Genomic DNA, 22992 nt, shown 5'->3' on the forward strand with positions numbered 1-22992 from the left:
CCCATTCTGAACAAGCTCTCAGGAAAAAAAAAAATTGAAAAATTACGCAAATCAGAAAACAATGCAATAAAAGAGAGTTAAGAGAGAGCGGGGAAAACACAAAACTCCATCTCCTTTCCTTAAAAAAATTCCTTAACTACTTTGAAACCAGAATCAAGACTGTTTTCAAAATGGAGTTGAAATAAGAAGAGCAGTACTCCCACAGGTGTCAGTGCTTCCAGTACGGTACAGATACTACCATGGAACAATACGAGTGTTCTTCTATCTTTCCAAAGCCACTGAATCTATCAATAACATATGACCTGACTTTAGAGACTTACATAAAACCGTCATGATTATCTAGTGCAATAGGAATCAAACCTTCCTGTCACCTAAAAGACAGTATTATTTAAAAGATATGAGAGTCTGTATATTTACTGGTGCAAAGACCTGGTTTCATTCACTAACAGGGGAAAAAAAAAGTATCAATAACCAAGAAGAAGGAACAAAATCGTTATTTTTTTTTAATATCAGTAATAAAAGGTGTGGAGTATATACAATATAATTTTATGCGCCCCCCCCCCCCCCACCCCCGACCCCCGACCCCCCTGCCAAGGGAATTAAAAGATTTGAGTTCAGCTTTGGGAAATATACCTTGATTTCTAGAATCCAGGGTTTGAATAAATCAGTCTTCTCAATTTCGAGTGGTTCAAGTAATGGTTCCCACACCCCGAACATCTCATTAAAATAATGTACCTATGGGAAATGGAAATGTCAGTTAGGAAATTGCATACAGCTTAAATCAACAAAAGCTCTACGGATTTTAAGACTTAAAATTCTGATTTACAAATATATTAATTACTTTGGAATATAAAAGACAGTCAGATTGGACTTTTAGTCAACTCCTACCATGAGACGAAGCAAATAAATTAAGTAAATAAATGAGGTATGTAAGTCTCTACTGGAAAGACCCATTTCCAAATTAAGTTGCATAAGGTCTACCACTTAAACTATAATTTTTGCTTATGCTGTAGGCACTACAAGTCTAAAACACTATAAAATAAGAACAAATCTACCTACAATGACCAATGAATTTTATATCACTAATTTCCAAATATTGGAAATTTTTTGGAGATTTATGTATGAAACTGATATCGCATAATACTTTATAGAAATGACATATGAATATCTTATATAGCAATCTTAATTTAACATTGTCAAAGAGTTTTAGCAAGCTGCTACTCCAAAACTTAATGTTGTCACAACAGTCCTCTAGGAAGCTGTATTGATTTTAAATGTGGATAAATGTCAGATTGTATAAACTCAATTACTATGATTAGTACCTTATATTTAATGCATTAGATTTTCACTTTAGCTACCTTAACACCTTATTCCTGTCCTGCTGCTACAATACGTATCATCAAGAGCTTAATCATCAAATATACAGGTTATTTTTTTTTTATTTTCTAAATAACATAATGAGCTTAATATCTTAAGAGAACTCTTCTTCCTCATCTAGGATTCCCCACCTCTAGCTCAAGCTGAGAATGTAGGTTGATAAGTGTACTCCAGTTTTTGACTTCTCCAAGAAATGAGGATTTGGCTAAGAGCATTGGTACAGTTCGGTGGCCAACCCCAGCTTCAAGTGTTAGAACAACAGATTCTACACTCATTTTCAATGACTCTCCTGTGGGAACCAGTTCAGAGGTTGGATTTGTGTTTTCATTTTCATTTGACTCTTCAAGAAACCACATTTTTAGATTTTTTACATCTTTCATATTCCACAAGTCTGGAGGAATTTGACTGATCTCTTCTTCTGTTGTTTCTGCAGTTCGATAAAGGGCGGAGGTAATAGTGATTACTGTATTTATGATTATTGGTGAAACCTACAAAAAAGAAGTTGGAATAATTGGAAACGAGAAGCTAGTACAGGAAAAGGTATGCTACTTTCAGACACAAAATCTTAACGAATTATGTTACACCGACAAAATAGTTCTGTGCTCTTACTCTTCTGTTCTCTTACAGGACTCTTTCCTCACATGTGAATACGGATTTCTTTCCATAAACTACATTTTAACCTGCTCAGATTTTCAACCCCTGCCTTTCTTCCAGATAGGAGCTTTTGAAACTACATCATCCAACACCATATGTGAATACTTCAAAACTTAATTCTGTACATCAGGCTATTTTATAGTACTCAACATCCAAAAATACTGTGACATAATAGTTATTATCATTATTTTTTTTGTTTTTACATCCTAAACAGCAAAGTGACCCGATGAAGAACAGAAACAATTCACCACTTCAGTCATTCCTGATTTTTATTTATTTTTTTTTTTTTAAGAAACGTATCCCACAAGCAACTTTAAAGCCTTCTGAGCAGGAAGGAGTAGAGAACTAAAAACCATGAAAATATCTACCTACTTTTACTGTCAGAGATTTAATCGTTAGATCAGCTGACTGTGGATTAGTACCCGATTGTTTCATCTCAAAGAAGAAGTCACAAGGCTGTAGTACCTACACAAAAGAGTAAAAACACGTTGAGAAAAAAAATATTCTAAAAAGCATATAATTTTAAATACCATACGTCAAAAATACTGAAAAGTTATCATTATTCGTTCTTCGAAATTAAGAGCAACCTTAACAATAATATGTGCTCCAACGTAAAGAAAAAAAGCATCAGAAGCACCATTTCAGTTATTCTCAATCATCAGAGCATCAAATGTCAACTACAGGAAAATGTACTACACTATAGAAACTATATTCTTTAGGTAAAATTTGCAGGTATCTTCAAATATACTGTGCATCATCATGCTTGTGACTTTTGAGGAGGACCAGACTTTTCAGACATTAAAAACAAAGCAAACATACTGAATAAATACATCACTAAATCACAGTGACTCAGTTATAGCTTTATTTTACAGACATTACATACTCCCATTTACCAAGGTTAACCAAAACCTACGCGTTTAACAAAGCAGGCTGATGTAAATAGTACAGCTACTAATGAAACTGTATTGACAGCAAAACTCACTCTTGAGTCCCCTACCTGAGAAGATAAGGTTGTTTTTTTAAAAATAATTTCCAGCAATGTTAATTTTGTAATCTTTCCCAGCATCTCTGTCCACATCTAAATCAGATGTTGGAGGCATAGATATACTCTGAATCACTTTTATCATCCTTTTCCCCAGTGAGTTTGATCTAACAATTTTTGGTCTATGCTATTATTTCAACCACTGCTGCTCAAATTCACTATTTTATTTATTTATAATACATTTTTGGTGGTACAATAAAGAATGAAAAATAATATATTCTTCCTTAGAGCAATGTACATGTGAGAAATGTATGGAAAGAACTTCATCATTTGCACCACTCTAAATTCAGGAGCTAGCTTGCTGAGATCTGGGGAATCTATTCACCTGGAGGACAAGTTCATCTACTACTAGTGTCCTCAAGGTTTAGGCATCATAAAATCTTCATGTGAATATGAGCCTTCAGAAATCTTACAACCTTCACAAAACATCATAGCATACATTTTCTTGCTTGACTAAATTCAGTGGAATGTCATCTGAATCTCTGGATCTCTTATTAATTTACCTGACTGAAATTATATTGTTTATGGAAAAGCTGGGTTCAGAGATTTCTTCTCTGTATTTTTCAAAAGGGGCTAATTACAATGCTACCTGCAGAGAACGTTTTATTTGACCCCTTGAGAATTTTCAATCTTGAGAACTTTCTGAATCATTCCAAGAGGGCAGATACTATTTTGAGCACCAAAACTAACGTCCTAAAACGCTTCTTCTTTCTGTCAGACAAATCTTCTGTTTCTACAGTCTGAGATGCGAGAATCTGGCATCTGATCATCTGATTTGAGATGTTTTTGTAAAAATGAAAGCAGGGCCGGAATGCTTTTACTTGCATTCTATAAAGATGGCGACATTTGTGCCACATTCACCATCTACAGAAATGGAAATTAAGAGATTCTGCACTGTACTGTGTCTATCAATGCAAAAATTACTTTCTCAACCACAGATTTTTAACAGATTAATGCAATCAAAGACTGTCTACCCAAGGAGTAAGATAATAGAATCATAGAATGGCCTAGGTTGAAAAGTACCATAAAGATCATCTAGGTTCAACCCCCTGGCTCTGGGCAGGGTTGCCAATCACTAGAGCAGGCTGCCCAGAGTCACAACCAGCCTGGCGTTGAATGCCTCCAGGGATGGACTTCCATGAATGTATCTGATAAAGAGATAGAGTGGAAGCCCCTATTCTTTGCAGTTACAGCTTTGTTTTGGCCTACATAGCTCCATAAAGTAGGCGGGCATTAATAAGAGCTGAAAGGACTAGTTCTTCAAAATTTATCTGCAGTTTGAGGACAGAGATATGTGGCTGGATATACTGTTTTTCTCTGATAAAATATCATTTTAGAGTTAACTGACATTTAGTCTGCTGTAGATGCAGAAAAGCTTTAAGAAGCTTCAGGAGTCAGCTGGCCAGTGACGAACAAGTCTGATTCTGCTGCCAAAATACACACAAAGCACTAATACAATGGTATATGGGCCTTAACATGAAGAAATTTATGAATAGCTTACTGTAGACAATTCATAATATATACTTTCCATTCTGTCTGTGATCCTTTGTTATTCACTAACACAGCTATTTAACACAAAGTTTCAGACTGAAATTACAAATTGACTACACTGTATCTGAAATAGTGTATTCTCGCAAAATACCATTTATTTGGCTTACATGGGACATCAGAGATTATTACATTTTTACTCCTCCAGGCTCTTAATTTTTCCATTGTCATTGAAAGCAAACCTCAACGCCACAGATTAAGATGAGACTTTTTGGCTTAAGAAGAGAATAAAAGCAACAATACAATGCAAACACAACATTTTATTCATATGTCCATAATAGACATTCTAATGATGAAAGCTTCAGAAGTAACTTACATTCTAGTAGCACAAGTAATACAGTGTCTTTTCAAAACAAACTGGATGTTATTAAACTCACCGTAGTAACGTTCCCTTTCCTTTTTTCTGGAAGAAATGGGCATGCTTTCATTTGTATCTCTTTAACAGCAGCTGTCATGCTATACCTTTCAGGGCTATTTTTAATGAAGACTTCACACTGTGTTGTAACCACCAATGCAGGAGCATCACTTCTTGTTAAATCAGCCACAAACACAATCTCCGGATTTTTAACAATAATGTTCATTTCCATTGTAGATACAGGCTGCACAGGTGCTTCAAAAACAAATTCGATTTGATTAATTGCTCAAAGCTTAAACTGTCATTATTTACATCTATTTTTTTTTTGATTGTTTATAACATTTAGAAGTATTTTAAAGATTTAGTGCTAAGATCTAGCAAAACTGGCATCAGGAAACATGTAGATCCCTGCCAGGGGACCTGTTTCTAGACTTTACTGGAGATAAAAAACTTTTAAAGCTTTAACTGCTTTCAGACATAACAAAAAATCATGATTGTGGTAGACAAACAAATCTAGGGATTGCCAGATGTAACTCTCCTTTTCCAACTTATTTAATTTTAGAAATCAATTTTTAGGCATTTCTGAGAAGACAGAGCATCATTTGGAAGTGAAGACTGAGGGTCATAAACCAATTTTGGTGATGCAAAGAAAGAAACATCAATGCTTAAAAGAAGCTGTGCTATACACACAAAACAACATGAAAAGAGTATTATAATTTTTTAGAGTATTATAATGCTGAATATAACTAGATATTTATTTAAATATATTTATTTATTTTCTTTTAAAAAAGTATTTCCAGCATGTACCTTGCTCTTTTAAAGGTAATGACTGCTTGAGATTTCTCTGTGCAGCAGCACTTTCTGCATTAGCCTTTAGGAATATATCTGCAACAGTAAGTAGAAATTCCATGCTTGCACAAAGGTATATCTCTTGAACAATCATGTCAAGAACAGTGCCATCTCTCCCCTGCTTATAGCTTATATCCACCATAACTTTCTTTTCAAATCCATGCTTCATTTCCACCATCCTGAAAAACCATTAAGGCAGCATTTAAGGAGACAATAAGAAAAGAGCCACAAATACTGAAAAATACTCAATTCTCTCCAGATGCAATACATTAACAAAACTGTACTTAAAAAGTAATACTGAAAACCTTAAAGCTTAACCAATGCTTTAAAACATAACAAATCAGTATCAACATAAATTCTATAAAACTTCAAAACTGACATGACTCCTGCATATTGGCAACTAAAGACGTTCATAATTTTAACAAGATAGACTATCACAATTATTTGTTTACATTTCAAAGTATCATACCTAAGTTTGTTATTCTTTGAAAAGAAAATCTTAGTCTTACTACCCACTGGTTTATTAAAGCAGTAAATTTAAAAAAACAGTAAAATGAAAGTAAAAGCAGTTTCCTTTAGCACTTAGTTACTTCAAGTTTGTCAATAGCATCTATATTGGTCTGTCACAAAAACATATGGAACAAATGGCAAATAGGAAACACAAGTCTTACTCACAAACACTGAAATTGTAACATGTACAATAAGAACTACCTACATCAAAAACAGTTGTTTTTAAAAGAACAGTAAAACAGAAATATTTGCAACTCTATGGCAAACTCCAATAAAACAGTAATTTATGTCAAAACACAGACCTTGGTGTAGCCTTCTGGATTGACTGTCTTTTATCATCTAATGTACAGTTTGCTAGCTTGACTGAAGCATTCATTGAACCATCTGATAACATTTTGACTGCAGCTGACATTAAAACTAACTTAAACTCTGCAAGCTTCAACAGGTCATCTCTCTGATCCAAATTTGTAACCTGTTTAAATGGAATGAAAATATATTTGTATGTTTGCTTACAGGAAATGGAGATTACACACAGGTGTGATATACAGCTTTATTGTAACTGGTTAGAGTTCTAATAGCAATATACTAAATGAACTCACTGATAATTCAAAAGACAACAAAAATCAGCAACATACAGAGAAAGTTCTGTTAAAAGAAAGCTTTACCTTTCTACAAGATCATTAGAGCAAGTCTGCATTAGTAAAAGGGAGACTGTTTAAAATAAACTGTCATATGTAGTTTTTGATTGTTTTTGCTGTTTTTAAGTTTAACAACATGCAGTATATGCAAAAAATGCCAAATGTGAGATATTAATTTTTTCCCATATGGCTGTATGGGACACTATGTTGTGTCTAGCCAGTCTTCAAAATCTAAACTAATACACTTTTTTACAACAAAATATTAACATACCTTTTGTCAGAAATTTGCTGACAAGTTTTAGAAGTTTAAACCAATAAAACTAAAAATGCATTCGTGCTGTGATACGTATTCTAAACCTCTCTCCACAACTTTACTTGTGTATCCACACAAGTATGTATAACTAAAAAAAGGCCTGCATTCCTCTGTATTTTTACCCCAAAACAGTCTTTTAATCAAGATTAAAAGATTTTAATCAAGATTTTAATCAAGTCAGCAAATTTGAAGTCAAATCACATCAGAGAAGCTGCCATGTATGATGTGTTACCGTTGGCCATTCATTGTCTTTCCTGACGGGTGATTTAGTTAAAATAATTGTTTATCATTTATACTGTGTTTGTTATTAGTACTAGAAATCATTCTCTCTGCTCATAAACTGAAATATTCCTGTGCATAATTTCCAGGACTCTAGGCAACCTCAAAATTATTTCTTTCTCCCTGAAACCAAAACTATACCTACCTGTTTTGAGTTTGGACTATACAGCACCAAAGTCAGGGAGTCGAATCTGAAATCCAGTTTTAGTGTTGTTTTTATTTTTACAGGTGAATGCAATTCTACTACAGCTGATGTCACGACTGTTACACCTTTCAGAAATTAGAAACACATTAAATAAAATAACTTGACAGCAAATAAGGAAAATAATATATATCCTCAAAAATCACTATAATAAACTATAATCCAATCAGGTTGAGAAAAATCACATACATTTGAGAACGTAAAATGCTGTTCATGTATCTTCTATATGCAGTTTTGACCACTTAAGATACAGGCGTACAGCTTCCTTTAATGGTATACAGTACTCCATGCAGGAATGTTACTCAGAATGCAAGTTCCTACTTTGTTTTTGAGTGTGTGCTGAGCAGTTTATGACTAATGATGCCTACTCAGCAGGGATAACTTTTAGTAATGCCAGAAGTAGTCAACATGAGCCAGCAGTATGCCCCAGCAGCCAAGAGGGCAAAACTGCATTTTGGGGTGCAGAGCCAGCTGGTTAAAAGAGGTGATTCTCCCACTATATTTAGCATTAGTGAGGCCTGCACCTTGAATATTGTGTGCAGTTCTTGTCTCCACAACATAAGAAGTACGTTAAGGTCCTTGAAAGCCTACAGAGGAGGACAATAAAGCTGGTAAGGGGGCTGGAAGTCATGTCCTATGAGGAGAGGCTGAGGACACTTAGCCTGTTTAGTCCGGAGAAAAGGAGGCTGAGAGCTGACCTTACTGCTCTCTGAAACTTTTTGAGAAGCAAAGAGGGAGGTACCAGTCTCTGCCCCCTGGTAACTGATGACAAGACATGCAGGAATGGCACTAAGCCACCCCATGGTAGGTTCAGACTGGACATCAGGAAAAATTTCTTTACTGTGAGGGTGGTCAAACACTGAAACAGGCTTCCTGGAGAGGTGGCTGTTGCTTGTCAGTGTTCAGAAGGAATTTGGACAGTGACCTCATTACAACACTAACTTTTGATTAGTCCTGAAGATGTCAGGCAGCTGGACTAGAAGTTCTCTGATGGTCCCTTCCAACTGCACTATTTTGATCTATTCTATACTTACGACAAGACAAACTTTTAAAATACTAATAGCAACAGAACGAGCATACAGAGGAAAAAGACTAATAGAGCAACTTTCTAAAGTTAGGATGTTACCAAATCCAGGTGACAGCCTTTTATGTGCTCACTGCATTACTGCCAGAAGAGCAGTAAAACACATCATTCTGTAAGACCCACTACAGCAGCCTAGTCGGTCCTAGTCATTACCATTAATGCTGGGTATGCTTCAACAAACGATGTCAAGATAATAGAGGAATACTGTTAAAAACAAATGAATCTGGCATCTTTTCATAAACGTAATTACAACAAAAAGAATAAGTTGAAAGTAATACCTAAAAATCTAGACAACATTTGATTATAGAATACATTACCTGCAGATTGCTGTGAAGTACTGTGGATATCACTACAATGGCTAGTCGTATCTTTTGGTTCTGGTAAAGGTGGTGATGCATCTGAGCTTCCACATATATTTTCATTTAGTGTCCTCAATATTGTTGTAATGTCTTCCTGACTGAGAATTAGCTTTAAAAAAAAAAAAAGGATTGTTATTAAACTCAGACCGTATCTATTCATTACACTTTTGGTAGCTGAAATCTAAGTTTTTAGATAAATAAATAAACAAAGTTCATCTAATTTGAATCACTAGTTAGGAGACTAAAGAAACAAGTAAAACAGTTTTCCAAAATCTACACAATTCCTTAAAGTAAATTCTAGAAATCAAAAGTTGTTCACACATTTTGTTTTTTCCACAAACGTTCTTTGCAAAGCTACAATTTAGAATTTGAATTTTAGAAAATACACATACAGTTTGACCTATAGTTGCTTAAAATTGTTAAGCGTGTTTAGTCAAAGGGTACTTCAAAACAAGGGTTACTACTTTTATTTCAAAATTTGGCAAAAAGGTTTCCTCGTACATCTGACATGCTTTAAATTTTATGACATTTAATTTAAATGAGAATGTGCACTAACTGAAGCTTGTTGTAGGTATGAGTTCTGCAGTTGGCCATGTCACTAATAAACTGACGAATAAAACCCAAGTTTTTCCACTCCATCCTTCAAAGATACCAAAAGATGCATAAAACAAGGCTATAAAAGCATACTTATTTCTAAATGGCAACAGTGATATATAGCACAAAGTCTATCTGCTGTATTGCAAATGAAATCCAGATTAGAGGAAAAATGTATTCACTTCCCTTTTCCTGTATGAAACAACAAAATCCATTCTACCTTTGTGTCTTTAGATCAAATAATAAGCTAGTGAGCATGGTTTTTTATGGACAGGAAAAATAAATCTATTTTCCATAGGTATTTTAACAGTTGCTTTCAGAAATGACTGCTTACATTCATAGGCTTGAGTCGTCCAGATATTTCAATATCAGGAACTTCATTATACCATGCAGCAGCTAAATTTCGTTCAACAACTACTTCCAGATTGAGTGGTTGCAGCAGTTGTACTTCACTTTGCAATGAGTCCTGCTCATAGTATGATCTGTGAAGAGAAACTAAGTACTCTCAGCACAACATACTACACTTATATGTTCTAACAAACATGAGCACGTTTCAGTCTTTTCCTAATCTTTTTGAAAAGTGCTGTAAAACAGTCTTCATAGCTGAGTGCACTACTCCTAGAATTTCTAGTTAAAGCTTTACTCCAGCAACATCCTTTCTCTGCAGGGAGGAGATATACAGAGCATATGTCCTGCATACTAGCTTTTTGCAAGTTATGACCTCTTATCAGCTGAAGAGCAGTTCCTCCTCTCTTCAGTATTCTTCAACTGTTTGAAAATCCCCTTCCTCTTCCTCTCCTGTTCTTAATCCCCAGTACCAAAGCCCATTTATGAATGTTTCTTTACATCTATCTGCCTTTATTTATTTCCTGATAAAAATAGCTTTAAAAAAAAGGCTAAAATACCCAGTTACAAGTGGTTTAACTTGTCCCAAAGCAGTAAATAATTCCCAAATTTATTAATCTACATGACAGTCTGTAAACAGACATTTGTTTCTATTAAGAGATGTGTAGATTGCTGTTTCTCCTAAGCCATAAATTTTAATTCTTTTACAAAGTATTAATTTGCTGTTATATTTCAAGATACTACTGTATCTGGCAATAACCAACCATTAATTATTTTGATATAACAACTTCTCAAAGCTCTTCAACTGAAGTATTCCACAATGACTATAGAAATTTGAAAAATCTTGACACAATGTTACCTGTATAACTTCAGTTCGCTCAAATTCACTGTCATAGAGTCAACAACAGGTGGGAGATTGTACCAAGCTTTTGATTTAGCAATAAAAAAATGGTTCTTTACAGTGATTAGACCAAGATCAGCCACCAGGACATTCGCAGACACTGCTGATTGTGGAACTATCACAACAGGTGCTTTGATATTGATATCTAGTGCCAAACGAGAACTACGCTCTGCTAGCTCTTTTACACCTGTAGCTGCTTTCTCTGCTGCTTGAACGGTTGCCTCAGTAAGAGCTTCTTTGGCAGCTTGAAAGTTATTTATAAAAGCCTAGGAAAAAATACAGAATTTGGGAGTTTTATTAAGAATTACATTACTTCAAGAACTCTAAGAATCATAGTATTTTAAATAGCAAACCATCTAAAGATACTGTTTTAGCTAAACACTTTTTCTGAATTCCTTAGTAGGATAATCTCTCCCAGAATATGACAAAATATGCCTATATAAAAATAAAATTCCATACTAAATATCTGATAAGTCAGATGGCAACAGCAATGATCTTGTAACATGACTTGTATGAATTATTTACTCATTTGCAGTGTAAAAGATAGATTTATTTAGCAGAATGTATAGAAAAAGCATTCATTTTCATGGCTTAATACTTATATTTCATCACCACAAAACAGTCCATATATCTATAATTTGCCACAGATCATTAAAAAAAGGGATAATATCAGCAAATATTACTGCTTAACCATCCACTCCACAATAATGAAAATATAGAGAAGAAAAGTAAATAGTTCAATCATATATCCAGCAAAGGTTTTACAAGATTACAAGAGTTCTAACACAAATGGGCACCATCTTACATGGGATGCTTTATCCTTTTCTAGATTTGGCAATGTTGTTTGCATGCTAAGGAACATCAACTGGAAAATTTAACTTACCAAAATAGAAGAAACAAACTTGTTGACAAAAACTACTTGAATACACCCAACTGTTAGGCTAATACTATTGTCAACAACATCCATATCTGTATATGCAATTCCATCTGTAGCATTCACATAAGATATCATTTTGAAGTTGAAGACTTCTTTTCCCGTGATGTAAAGAGCCTTAGGAAGAAAAACAGAGCACCTCCAATGTAAAAACTTATGCTAGAGAAAACAAATTCCAACATAGTATCTCACGCTTCTAACATTTTTAGTTTAAATACCTTAACAGTAAATGAAACAAACAAACAACATCATCATCTTTGAAATAGCTGAAAATATTCAGTTAGAATTTCATCTTGAACAATTCTTTTGATTGAGCCTAATAAGCAACCAGGAATCACAGTTGCACAAAATCGACAAAATTTTGGTGTAACAATACTGGCTATGGAGAGAAACAAGTCTGCCTGTAGAAAATAATGCTCCTAGCAAACATAGAAAAAAAAAAAAGTAGATTTCACAGTTCAGGTCAATTTAGCATCTATAATCCATTCATAGATCAATGATACATGCAAATACATACCTTTTTATACAATGCCATCTCATCAGAATCCATGATAATGATGTTCTTTAATTTTGCAGTCACTTCTGTTGCTGTTTTTTTCATGATCACTTGGCTATCCAGACCTTTAAAAAAATTGACATACAAGATCTAGAGATTCTTCTGGTTACAAAGTTTTGTGCCTCTGTTATTAAAATTTTATTCTTACCTTCAATGTGAATTTCAGCTATTCTGTGTTTTTTCTCTCTAATAAAGACACGTAAACAGGACAAATCCGCACAGATATTGAGGTCGATAACATCTTCATACTTTGATTTTTTTGATGCTGTAGGAAATAACAAAAAAAAATGCAGCTCTTCAAGGAGGAGACAAAAATAATTTTTCTTCAAGAAGAGACAGAAAATTTAGTACCCCTTCTCTGAAGTCTAGAAAGTCTACAGTGTGGACAAGATGCACAGCACACATTCTAACAAGTAGGACAGGAAGGAATTGATTGCATATACAGTGATCGTTATGTGTTTCACAAACTTTGGTATACAACATCAGTATTTTATTAACTGAAATACATTTTATATATATCCACATGGCACAAAGCAAAATTAGAAATACTGTATTCAGGACTAAGCAGTTTACTTCAAATAGCGTTAACATGATAGCTGCATTAATATACTCTTCTACCTGTTCTATTGATGAGTCATTTCCAACTAATGGTCTTGTTTACATAATGAAGGAGATTTTTTCCTGTATCTGTGCTCAATTTCCTAAATCCAAGTTTTAAACAGCTTTTCAGATGAGATATTTCATCTAAGTATTGCATGTATGTTAAGGCCTTCTCAATCCTTAGACTCAAACTACAGTTCCATAAATATATTAGGTTCAGTCATACGATTTTATTGTACCTTGCTAACAAAAGAAAACTCCTCAGCCAACAACTATCCACAGTAAAAGTTTAGTCTGCAAAGTTATACAGGAGTGGGGGAGAAGGGAAGAGCATCACCTAAGAAAGTCTATTTTGTTGCTGTTCATTACAAGGCTTTTCAAGCACTTTGGTGTTTGCTTTCATAGCAAAATGATTCAAAAATAAAGAAGCGCTGAATCATCTGTTCACAGTTCAGTAAACCACAGACCAGAATCTGTAAGTTCACAGAACATAATCTGTACACAAATGTACCTTGTGTCCAAGCATGTCCCAGTACAACTGAAATTAAAACCCGCCATGAATTAAAACGATCTTACAGAAAAAATAAGAAAAAATATAGTTGAAGAATTTTTTTTCAACAGAACAATTTTTCCATCCTTTATTTCTTTGTTCTATTGTTCAATAGAGTCCTACAAAACACTTTCAGAAAAAGAGCTGAGAATCTAAAATTCTTACTAATTTGATGGAACATTTAGAAATCATAAACTGAAAGACACTGTGTAACATTACTACCGCTTTTTCCACATCCCACCCCAACTGAACTCTCATCAATCCTAAGGCAAATACCTTTCATCTTCCACTGTACCCCCTGAAAAACAAAGGCTACAAACCTTATGTTCCCCTGTTTTATTTATAACCTGTTGTGCCACAGAGATCATAATTACCTTTCCTTTCATAATGTTTAAACAATTAACATAACTTATTTCATTTAAGTGCATATGGAAAACAATTACACGAATCCCCAAAAATGCTGTGCACCCAAAAGCTTGCTTATTTTTCCCCTAATATAGGTATTATTTCAGTCTCGAATTTTTCTTCAAAAAACACAATCAGGATACTATTTCACCTGTCTCCCGTAAGAAAAACATGAACCCTTAGTAACATTGTGAATTAGTCACTATGAGTCACTGAGTATGAATATTAGCCACTGACTACTAGACTTACAAACGCAGAATCATAGAGTGGTTAAGGTTGGAAAAGCTCTCCAAGCTCATCCAGTACAACTGTCCCCTATCACCAATACTGCCCACTAAACCATGTTATTGTGCCAAATATTTCTTTGTAGAGGCAGCAACCTTCTCGACAATCTCATCAAATTTTGCAAATGTGATATTGGGATTTAAGAATATAGAACTAGTACAGAATTTTAACTCAAAATGCTTGTCAGAATTCATGTCAGTGAAGGAGGGCAGCCTCAGAAAGATCTCACCAGTTTACCAGGTCAGTCAGATGACAGAGCTCCTTGAAATCGCTTACACAAAAGCGAGTATTAAAACACTTTAACAAGAATCATCTTGAGAATTATCCTCTGCCCTAGTTTTTGTCTGTAGGGTGTGGTGTTTTTTTGTTTTGTTTTGGGGTATTTCAATTATAATTTTTACTATAAATAGCAGGTATCTAATTGTTTTAAAATTAATAGAAAGAAACAATTGCAAAGATCTCAGAGAAGTCCTTCTCACAGCAGAAAGGAATATTATTGACATACTGCTGAGGATTTAATGTAAGTATTAATTTCAAAGCAGCTCCCAGACACAAGAGCAAGCAAGGGAGGTGATCTGGTTGTTTGTTGCTGCTCCACATTATCAACAAATCAGACACATCAAATTCCTGGTGAGAGAATGGTAGGACTGCATGACAAGCAAGTTATTCACAAGAGACTGATGTTCCTCAAACAAAGAGGATAAATTAACTGTAAGGAAATCAAAAGTCTCAATTCATCCCAGAAAAAGAGAATTTTTTTATATTTTTATATGCTATGTGCCTTGAATAGACAAAAAGAAATCAATCATAATTATTACTGAATAGACAGGTACTTATCTTTTGCCTTGTCCAAGGCATAAGTGACAGAAAACACTTAGAACATGGAAGGAGATGAGATGAACCTTACTGCAGTAGCATAATTCCTTCAGACCAATATTATTGGATAATCGACTGGTCCGCATCCCTTTCAGGATGCAACATTTCTTCTGAATGCCAAAGAAGGTGAGTAGCCCTAAATTTATATGTACAAATCAGGTACCTACAAGAGTACCAGGTATCTTTGATAAAGAGACTCACCAGATCACTTGTAAATTGCAGGAATTTATGTGCTACTTATGTGTCCCTGAAAACATGGTAATTGATATTAATGAACTATATTACCTGCATCTCATAACAAAAGATTTTAAATGCTCAAATCCAGCTTCCACTGAGCAAGGACCATCTATTTATTACACTACAAACTAAATCCAAACTCATGTGCAAGTTCATACATCTAAAGCAGTAAGTCCAACAAATTATGCCAACAAAATTGGTGCCAGATAGAATTTATTCATTCAGCAACTGAGTAGCTCACTAATAAACAGACCTGTCCTGGAGCTTATGAAATGCATCAGTGTCTATTTTGTATTCACATCTACAGTCAGTGTTTACATATTAATAAATTGCTAAATGAGTAGATTACAAACCTAAACTAATAAAAATATTTTTATGATAGGAAGAAAGATGGTGAACAAAGTCATCTCACTGAATAGTTAAATTCACATTGTGCTATAACTTTGAAAGCACAAAATTGTCTAGAATGCATTCAATACACTTATTAGCAAAAGTTTTCATCTTTGTGCTAAATTTTCTAACCCATCAAGATCTTTATTTCCTTAATTTTTATACAGATCTTTTTTTTTTTATAAACGTTGTAATGCAAAAATATTTATTATATTGCAGAACACCATTAGGAATATAATTTTCAATAAGCTACTATTTAACACAGTTTATCATAACTAAGCGAATTTGAAGACAAGTACTCAAACAACATGCTTATTATTTCTACCTCAGGAAATGTCAACAGCTGCAGCAACTACCTTAGATCATTTAATTATACCGTTATTTCTCTGCTACACTCTTCCAGCGAAGGAGTAACACCATACCCTTGCTACTCAATAATAATCTGCTAGCTAACATTTTTATCACCATCAAAATTAGAAAAACTGTGAAGTGAACTTATTAAAAAAAATAGCAAATATGTCTGTTATCTGTCTGTCTTAGAGGAGGGAAGAGAAAAGAAAGACATAAAAAGAATAAAGAAACTTACTTAATTTCTTAAGAACATCCTTCTTCTCCTCAATTTTTTCATGAACTGGTTCTTCTGCAACTTTAGTTTCTTGTTTGGGTAGAAGATTGTTTAGATAGTTCATGGCATTCAGGAGAGTTTCAGTATGCAGATGAACATCAAGAGAAGAAAAGTTCACCTGAAAGAATAATCAGATTATTAATTAATCAGATTATAAATGAATCAGTCCCCCAAATGTAGAAAAAATGTTTAAATATATATGTATCGTACCTTTATCTTCTGTAGAACATTCTGATACGCAGTCTTCAGTTCTGGTCCATTAATATCAGCCTATTCCACCAAACATGCACATAAACAAGACAAACAGGAGATGTTTGCAAATTTCAAGTTATAGCTTATGATATGTAAGTCAGTCTGTTTAGGGATCAGACAGATTTTGCACATAACATTCAATATATGAAGAAGTGGTTAAGTAAGGAAAAAGCATTTCTCGGTGATACTGTAGTTTGTTATTAACTTATGACTCAAAAGAAAAGTCTGCTGTTTTCCCACCTTTATATACTCCAAAGTGAGAAGATCATCTTCTACATTATCCAAAGTAGTAATTATGTAAACTGGTTTTCCATTATCGTCTTAAAAAAAAAAGAAAAAGGATTTTTTTTTAATAAAGAAAAAAAATTTGACGAGGTACCTATGCATCTTTTGATCACCTATAGCCTATAAACTAGACTATTAGCTGTCATGACTATTTAATTTAAAAAGCTCTTCTGCACACCTAAAATAGATGCCTCTCCTAAAATCATCAGCACTGGAACAAATTTACAAAAGCATTACTAACAGAATGAGCTCCAGAATTATCTTCCCTTTTTTACACCTTATATTTAATTCCGGAAGTGGATCCTCCTCAGCTTACAAAAGAAAGCCCTGCAGGCTTTTTGAAGACACATTCAAAGTGTTATTAGCTATTAATGAATCGTTTTTTTGACCAGCATACAAACACTTACCCATATACTCTGGGCACAGCAGACAAACTTCATGCAGGAAAGCATTTGCAGTCATGTCAAACGTTCTTAATTTAAGTTCAGTGCCTAACCCTACAACCTCAAGCTGCAGCACAGGTGTCTCGATATTATCAGTAAGGCGGCATAATTTTATTAAGACCTATGAAAAAATTAAAAAAAAAGGTAGGGAATTATCTTCTTAGCTTTTACTTAGGATCATATATTTACATATACTTACTGGTTAAGGCATATTGATCATTAAACTTTATACAGCCAAAGACATGGAAAAAATAAAGAGTTCAACAAGCAAAATTACTAGAATACTGTTTGATGCTGATTTAACAAAAATGTATTGTATGTATGTTTGAAAAAAGTTACACTTATAGGATCTAATTAATTTTTAAAAGTGTTCTGTAAAGCATTTAGTAATGTTCAACTCAGTCAAAACTAGATTTTCAGTGGACATTGTTTACTTGCTTTCATGTTCATGAACAGAGAAGGACTGTGAGATGAGGTGGTAGGGAGTTGTCTTGGGCATAATGACCATGACATGGTGGAGTTCTCTATCCTTGGTGAAGTCAGGAGGGGGGTCAATAAAACCGCTACCTTGGAATTCTGGAGGGCAGGCTTTGAATTGTTCAGGACAATGGCAGGGAGGGCCCCTTGGGAGCCAGTCCAGAAGGCCAAAGGGGTCCAGGAAGGCTGGACACTCCTCAGGAAGGATGTCGTAAAGGCACAGAAGCAGGCTGTCCCTGTATGCCATAAGATGAGCTGGCAGGGAAGAAGACCAGCATGGCTGAACACAGACATTTTGCTGTGTGTTCGGGAGAAAAAGAGTTTATTTCTGGTGGAAGAAGGGGCATGAAGCTCTGGGAGAGTACAAGGAAGTTGCCAGCATATGCAGAGAAAAAATCAGGAAGGCCAAAGACCAGCACAAGCTCAACCTGGCCACTACAGTCAAGGATAACAAAAAATGTTTTTATAAATATACTAATAGCAAGAGGAGGGCCAAAGAGAATCTCCATTTCTTTACTGGATGCAGAAGGGAACACGACTACTGAGGATAAGGAAAAGGCTGAGGTTTTAAACGCCTTCTTTGCATCTGTCTTTACTAGCCAGACCAGTTATCCTGAGGGTACTCATCCTTCTGACCTGGAATTCTGGTACGGGGAACAGAAGAACCCCCCCACAGTTCAGGTGAAAAGAGAGTTTTTAAAAGTCAAGGTTGCAGATGACACCAAGCTGGGGGGAAGTGTCGATCTGCTGGAGGGTAGGGAGGCCCTGCAGAGGGACCTGGAGAGGATGGGTCGATGGGCAGAGGCCAAGGGAAGCAGTTCAACATGGCTAAGTGCCAGGTCCTGCACTTTGGTCACAACAACCCCATGCAGCGCTACAGACTTGGGGTGGAGTGCTTGGAAAGCTGTGCAGAGGAAAAGCTGGAGGTGCTGATCGATGCTCGCCCGAACATGAGCCAGCAGTGTGCCCAGGTGGCCAAGAAGGCCAACGGCATCCTGGCTTGTATCAGGAATAGTGTAGTCAGCAGGACCAGGGAGGTGGTTTAGTGGGTGACATTGGTAGTAGGGTGATGGCTGGACCAGATGATCTTGAAAGTCTTTTCCAACGTTAATGATTCTGTGATTGGATTTTTTTTTGAGCTCTGCCATTAAGGAATTTGCAAACTGAACATCAATCAAGAGAAGTTCCAGATTTTTCAATCATACGCAACAAAGATGTTGTTAAATAAATATCTACGTGAGCTGTCCATTGTCATCATCTTTCATAAACTAAGCAAAATAAATATACGCAGTCTTCCTTTCCATTTTTAAACTATAAAGGCAACAAATGGAGAGGTAGGTGATTCTTTACAGATTTTATTTATATCATTTTCTTAGAGACTGTGAAATGGTAGAGTTACCAGTAAAGAAGAATATAAAATAAAACATCTTAGTCATTCTTAAGAAAAAAAATAGTAATGATTTTTCATTATTTTTTTTTTTTTAGAAGTCTAGAGCATAACAAGACGCTGCAAGCTAGTTACTATGTGTTGAAGCCTTTCTGTAAATCCTACCCTAAAACAGAATCTGTAAAGTTAACTGACTTTGTATGGTTTGTCTGTAAAGCTATACACTGGGTAGCAGCAATAACACTGTCATTGCCACTATCTGTTATTAGACCAACTGATGTAGTCAGATAGCACTTAGGTAAAATACTCTTTTTCAAGTCTGAAGCAGCAAGAATAACCATTAAACGCCTCACAGTGAACTTGCTATGTTTGAGTTCAACAGAATTGGAAAAGAAACAGAGGGTAAAAATAGGGTGATTGTATGACATGAAACAATTAAGTTTTCCCAGTGGTCACAGAAGTGTTTGGAAAAGAGATGTCAAAAACTACATCTTAAGCCAAAAAAAAAAAACAGAACGCACAAAGAATAATACTGCTTCTGAGCTCTACCAGTGATGGTTAGGTAAAGGAAATTCAATGATAAAATGAATTGGGAAAGTAGACAAAACAAGGTATTTCAGTACAGATGAAGATGCAGAAGCATAATTGTGACTTGAAAGCAAAAACAACCTCTTGAACACTCCAGAATAGTTTGAGCAAGAAACAGGGAATCAGTAATTCTACAAACATGAATTTGTGAACACAATGAACAGGAAAGAGTCATAGATCAGGTGTGCTTTGGAGCGACAAAAAAAATGTAACTTTACCTCAGCTACTTCAAACCTCAGCTGAAATTCAGTCATATTTTTCAAAGATTCTTGTTTACGTAGTTTTTTTCGCTTTATACTGCTAGCTCGTGTGAGGGAACCAGATGGGGCTTCAAAAAATGGCATGTCCTCCACAGGACTGCTTAGAGCATCATAAAATTCTTCTTCTGATTCTAAAGATTAATTCACAACAATGTTACATACACATTTTAGATAACCAGTATTTTGCAGTAATATGACCTAGAATTTTTATGTACATGTAAATATTTAGAGATGTAGACAACTTTGGGAAGATCACCTAGCTAAATCTGTTTCTACACTTGCCTCAGTTCCTGCCTCCACAACACCTACAGCTGCACTACCACATCATCAACTCTCATTAACTCCTTTGACAGCATTCTCTCACTACTGGCTATGCAAAAATGAGCACAGTGTCTCATTAAGCTATTAGTCCACACTAAAGGCAAGACATTTCTTCTGCTGAACCAACTGCTGCTGACTTCATCAGCTTTGTGAGAAAAAGCAAAGCTTTATTCCACCTGACGTTATTAGACATGTATTACAATGACCAATAGATAGAACAGTCTAATATGGCTTTTTCCTTTCACCAAGAAACCAGCAGCTGTGAAGTTAAAGGAACATCTATCTTTCTTCTGACAAAACTGAACAGATGACTTGAGGAGGTATATTCTATGGTTTAAAAGCACCCTGGAATCTGGGGGGAAGGTAGGGAAATATATGAGTCAATCAAAACATTTGCACAGTTGCCATGTATGATATAATTTAAAAACAAACCTGATTCGATCAAAATCTAGTTATTACTTTCTCAAATTAACTGTTACATGTTTTCATTCTCACCTCACCCTAATTTTAAGAAGGGAAAGATATTTTACCTTTGGGCATCTAACAGAACTCATAAAAATAGATGAAGATCCACAGATCCATATCTGTATACACACTGTACACACACAGAATTAGAAGTGATTACATCAATGAAAAAATAACTAGCTTTGCTTATAATTCTGCTAGTGTCACAAACTACATCCATCATCGACTTTGGGAGAGCAGAGAAAGTATTCTTCTCTATTTCCACAACTGAATGTTTTGGCAAAGGTAGGGCAACTGGTGTTGAAACAACGCTGATATATTTCATTATTCTTCAACTATAACTATTAGATGGAATGTTACAATTAAGCTAAACTGTTTGAACAGAAAGTTGGTATTAAACATGATCAGTTCCTCTGTAGTGTATCTTCTGCTTGATCCTGTGAAAGTCAAAATGCTGTTTGTTTATAACACAGTAGTTTCTCACAGTCACCTAGTATTTTTTAATTGTACTATATGCAACAAAGTAAAAGATAAAAACCTTCAAAGAAAATAATTAAAATCATGATGAGAGGACTAAGTATGTACTGAAGCAAAAAATGACATACATGTTACTACAGACGTTCTGAATCAACACCCTGAATATCCAACTCCTAGGACTTTTAACTTTACATTTAATTACTTAGTGGATCTTTGCTTTTCTCTCAATTTAGTTTTGATTTTCAAAATCCACCAGGAATGCTCACCAGAATGTCCAAGGTTTGATTCAAAAAACTAAAATTCAGAGCACTGCTGCACACTTCATCAGGTTAACAGGTTATTGAAAAAGCTAATTTTATTCTCTATGTCCTACAAGAGTTCTTTACAGAATTTATTTCACAATGAGCATAGACCCAGAATTCTTCACACTTAATGAAAATGACTTAAAACCTAAAGCTTTTTGAAATATGAAGAACCTGAAATTCCGCTAAAAATTTACTCAGTAGGGAACAATGGCAGATTAAAGACCCATATAAATAGAGGCCATCACAAGTCTCACCATTTTCCAACACAGTATGAGTCACCACATGTCTTTTCTGATAGATATCTATTGTAACATATCCAAAGACAAAAAATAAACAACCCATCCTGTGAAAGAAACGTTCTACTTCAAGAGAAGTAATGGAAAGAGCAAGCACTGAAAGTTGTGCTGCTTTGAGAAAATGCATAAATGTTTTGTACAGAGTAAATGCATAAGTGTTTTGTACAGAGTGAATAAGAAACTAAACAGAATATAGCGCAGCTTCAAAAATTTGAAACAAAGCCTCAGAATGGTCACTTACTCCAGGAGAAACAAATGAACCCAATGTAGTTAAAAAATTCACTTGAACTGTTCAGTAAATCAGACTGTAAAATAGATTGTATTACCTGATTCTGCAAACGAATGAAGATCCAAAACAGGAAGCACGCCTTGTGATAAATGTGGCACTGAGAGTACAGGGGATATCGCAGCCTGAAATAGAAGACACCATATAAATTTTTGCTTGAATTCTTTGCTCATGCTATTGCATGCACAAATGCTGCTGCATAGAAGCTTTAGAACTTAATCAGTTTTATTTTAAGCACAAAACATTCTAAATGAACATGTTATTAATAACTAAAAGTATAGGAAGAAAAGAGGCTTAAATAGAACAGAAACAGCAGGTGTTACACAGTTGAATAGCTGCAGAGATAATCCATCTGGAAACAGAGCAAATAGGTTCAAATATCCAACTTCACAGATCAAAATATGGACACAGACCGGACATCATACAAAACACAGGAAAGACAAAACCTAGTCCCTCAAAGGATTACAGAATGGCAACTTCAGAGAACAGTAAAAGACTAGCTGTTCTTTATAAAATTACACAATACCAGTGGCAGTAGAGGAAAAAGGAAAAAGAACAGAAAAAGAACGGAAAAAAAAGAAAAAAGAAAAAAGGGATAGAGAGAATATAATAATAGACAGAATTGTGCCCAAATTTCATCAT

At 34.9% G+C, this 22992-nt stretch overlaps 1 protein-coding gene across 3 annotated transcripts in view; it reads right to left on the minus strand.

Annotated features, from left to right (window-relative positions):
* Nucleotides 1-22992, minus strand: part of VPS13A (vacuolar protein sorting 13 homolog A) — a 119016-nt gene that overhangs the window by 54782 nt on the left and 41242 nt on the right. For all 3 annotated transcript variants that reach the window (XM_083817643.1, XM_083817642.1, XM_083817644.1), the window contains exons 24-42: nucleotides 22391-22475; nucleotides 20159-20331; nucleotides 17453-17609; nucleotides 17001-17080; nucleotides 16719-16778; nucleotides 16470-16626; nucleotides 12689-12805; nucleotides 12502-12605; nucleotides 11934-12101; nucleotides 11009-11316; nucleotides 10139-10286; nucleotides 9169-9319; nucleotides 7711-7835; nucleotides 6638-6807; nucleotides 5784-6004; nucleotides 4999-5231; nucleotides 2404-2496; nucleotides 1509-1865; nucleotides 634-735 (exon numbers count right to left, since the gene is read on the minus strand). In XM_083817643.1, the coding sequence (XP_083673769.1) occupies nucleotides 634-735; nucleotides 1509-1865; nucleotides 2404-2496; nucleotides 4999-5231; nucleotides 5784-6004; nucleotides 6638-6807; nucleotides 7711-7835; nucleotides 9169-9319; nucleotides 10139-10286; nucleotides 11009-11316; nucleotides 11934-12101; nucleotides 12502-12605; nucleotides 12689-12805; nucleotides 16470-16626; nucleotides 16719-16778; nucleotides 17001-17080; nucleotides 17453-17609; nucleotides 20159-20331; nucleotides 22391-22475 (3009 nt within the window). The remainder of the gene's footprint in view (nucleotides 1-633; nucleotides 736-1508; nucleotides 1866-2403; nucleotides 2497-4998; nucleotides 5232-5783; nucleotides 6005-6637; nucleotides 6808-7710; nucleotides 7836-9168; nucleotides 9320-10138; nucleotides 10287-11008; nucleotides 11317-11933; nucleotides 12102-12501; nucleotides 12606-12688; nucleotides 12806-16469; nucleotides 16627-16718; nucleotides 16779-17000; nucleotides 17081-17452; nucleotides 17610-20158; nucleotides 20332-22390; nucleotides 22476-22992) is intronic.

The sequence above is a fragment of the Anser anser genome (genome assembly GCF_964211835.1).
Source record: "Anser anser genome assembly, chromosome: Z".
NCBI lineage: Eukaryota > Metazoa > Chordata > Aves > Anseriformes > Anatidae > Anser > Anser anser.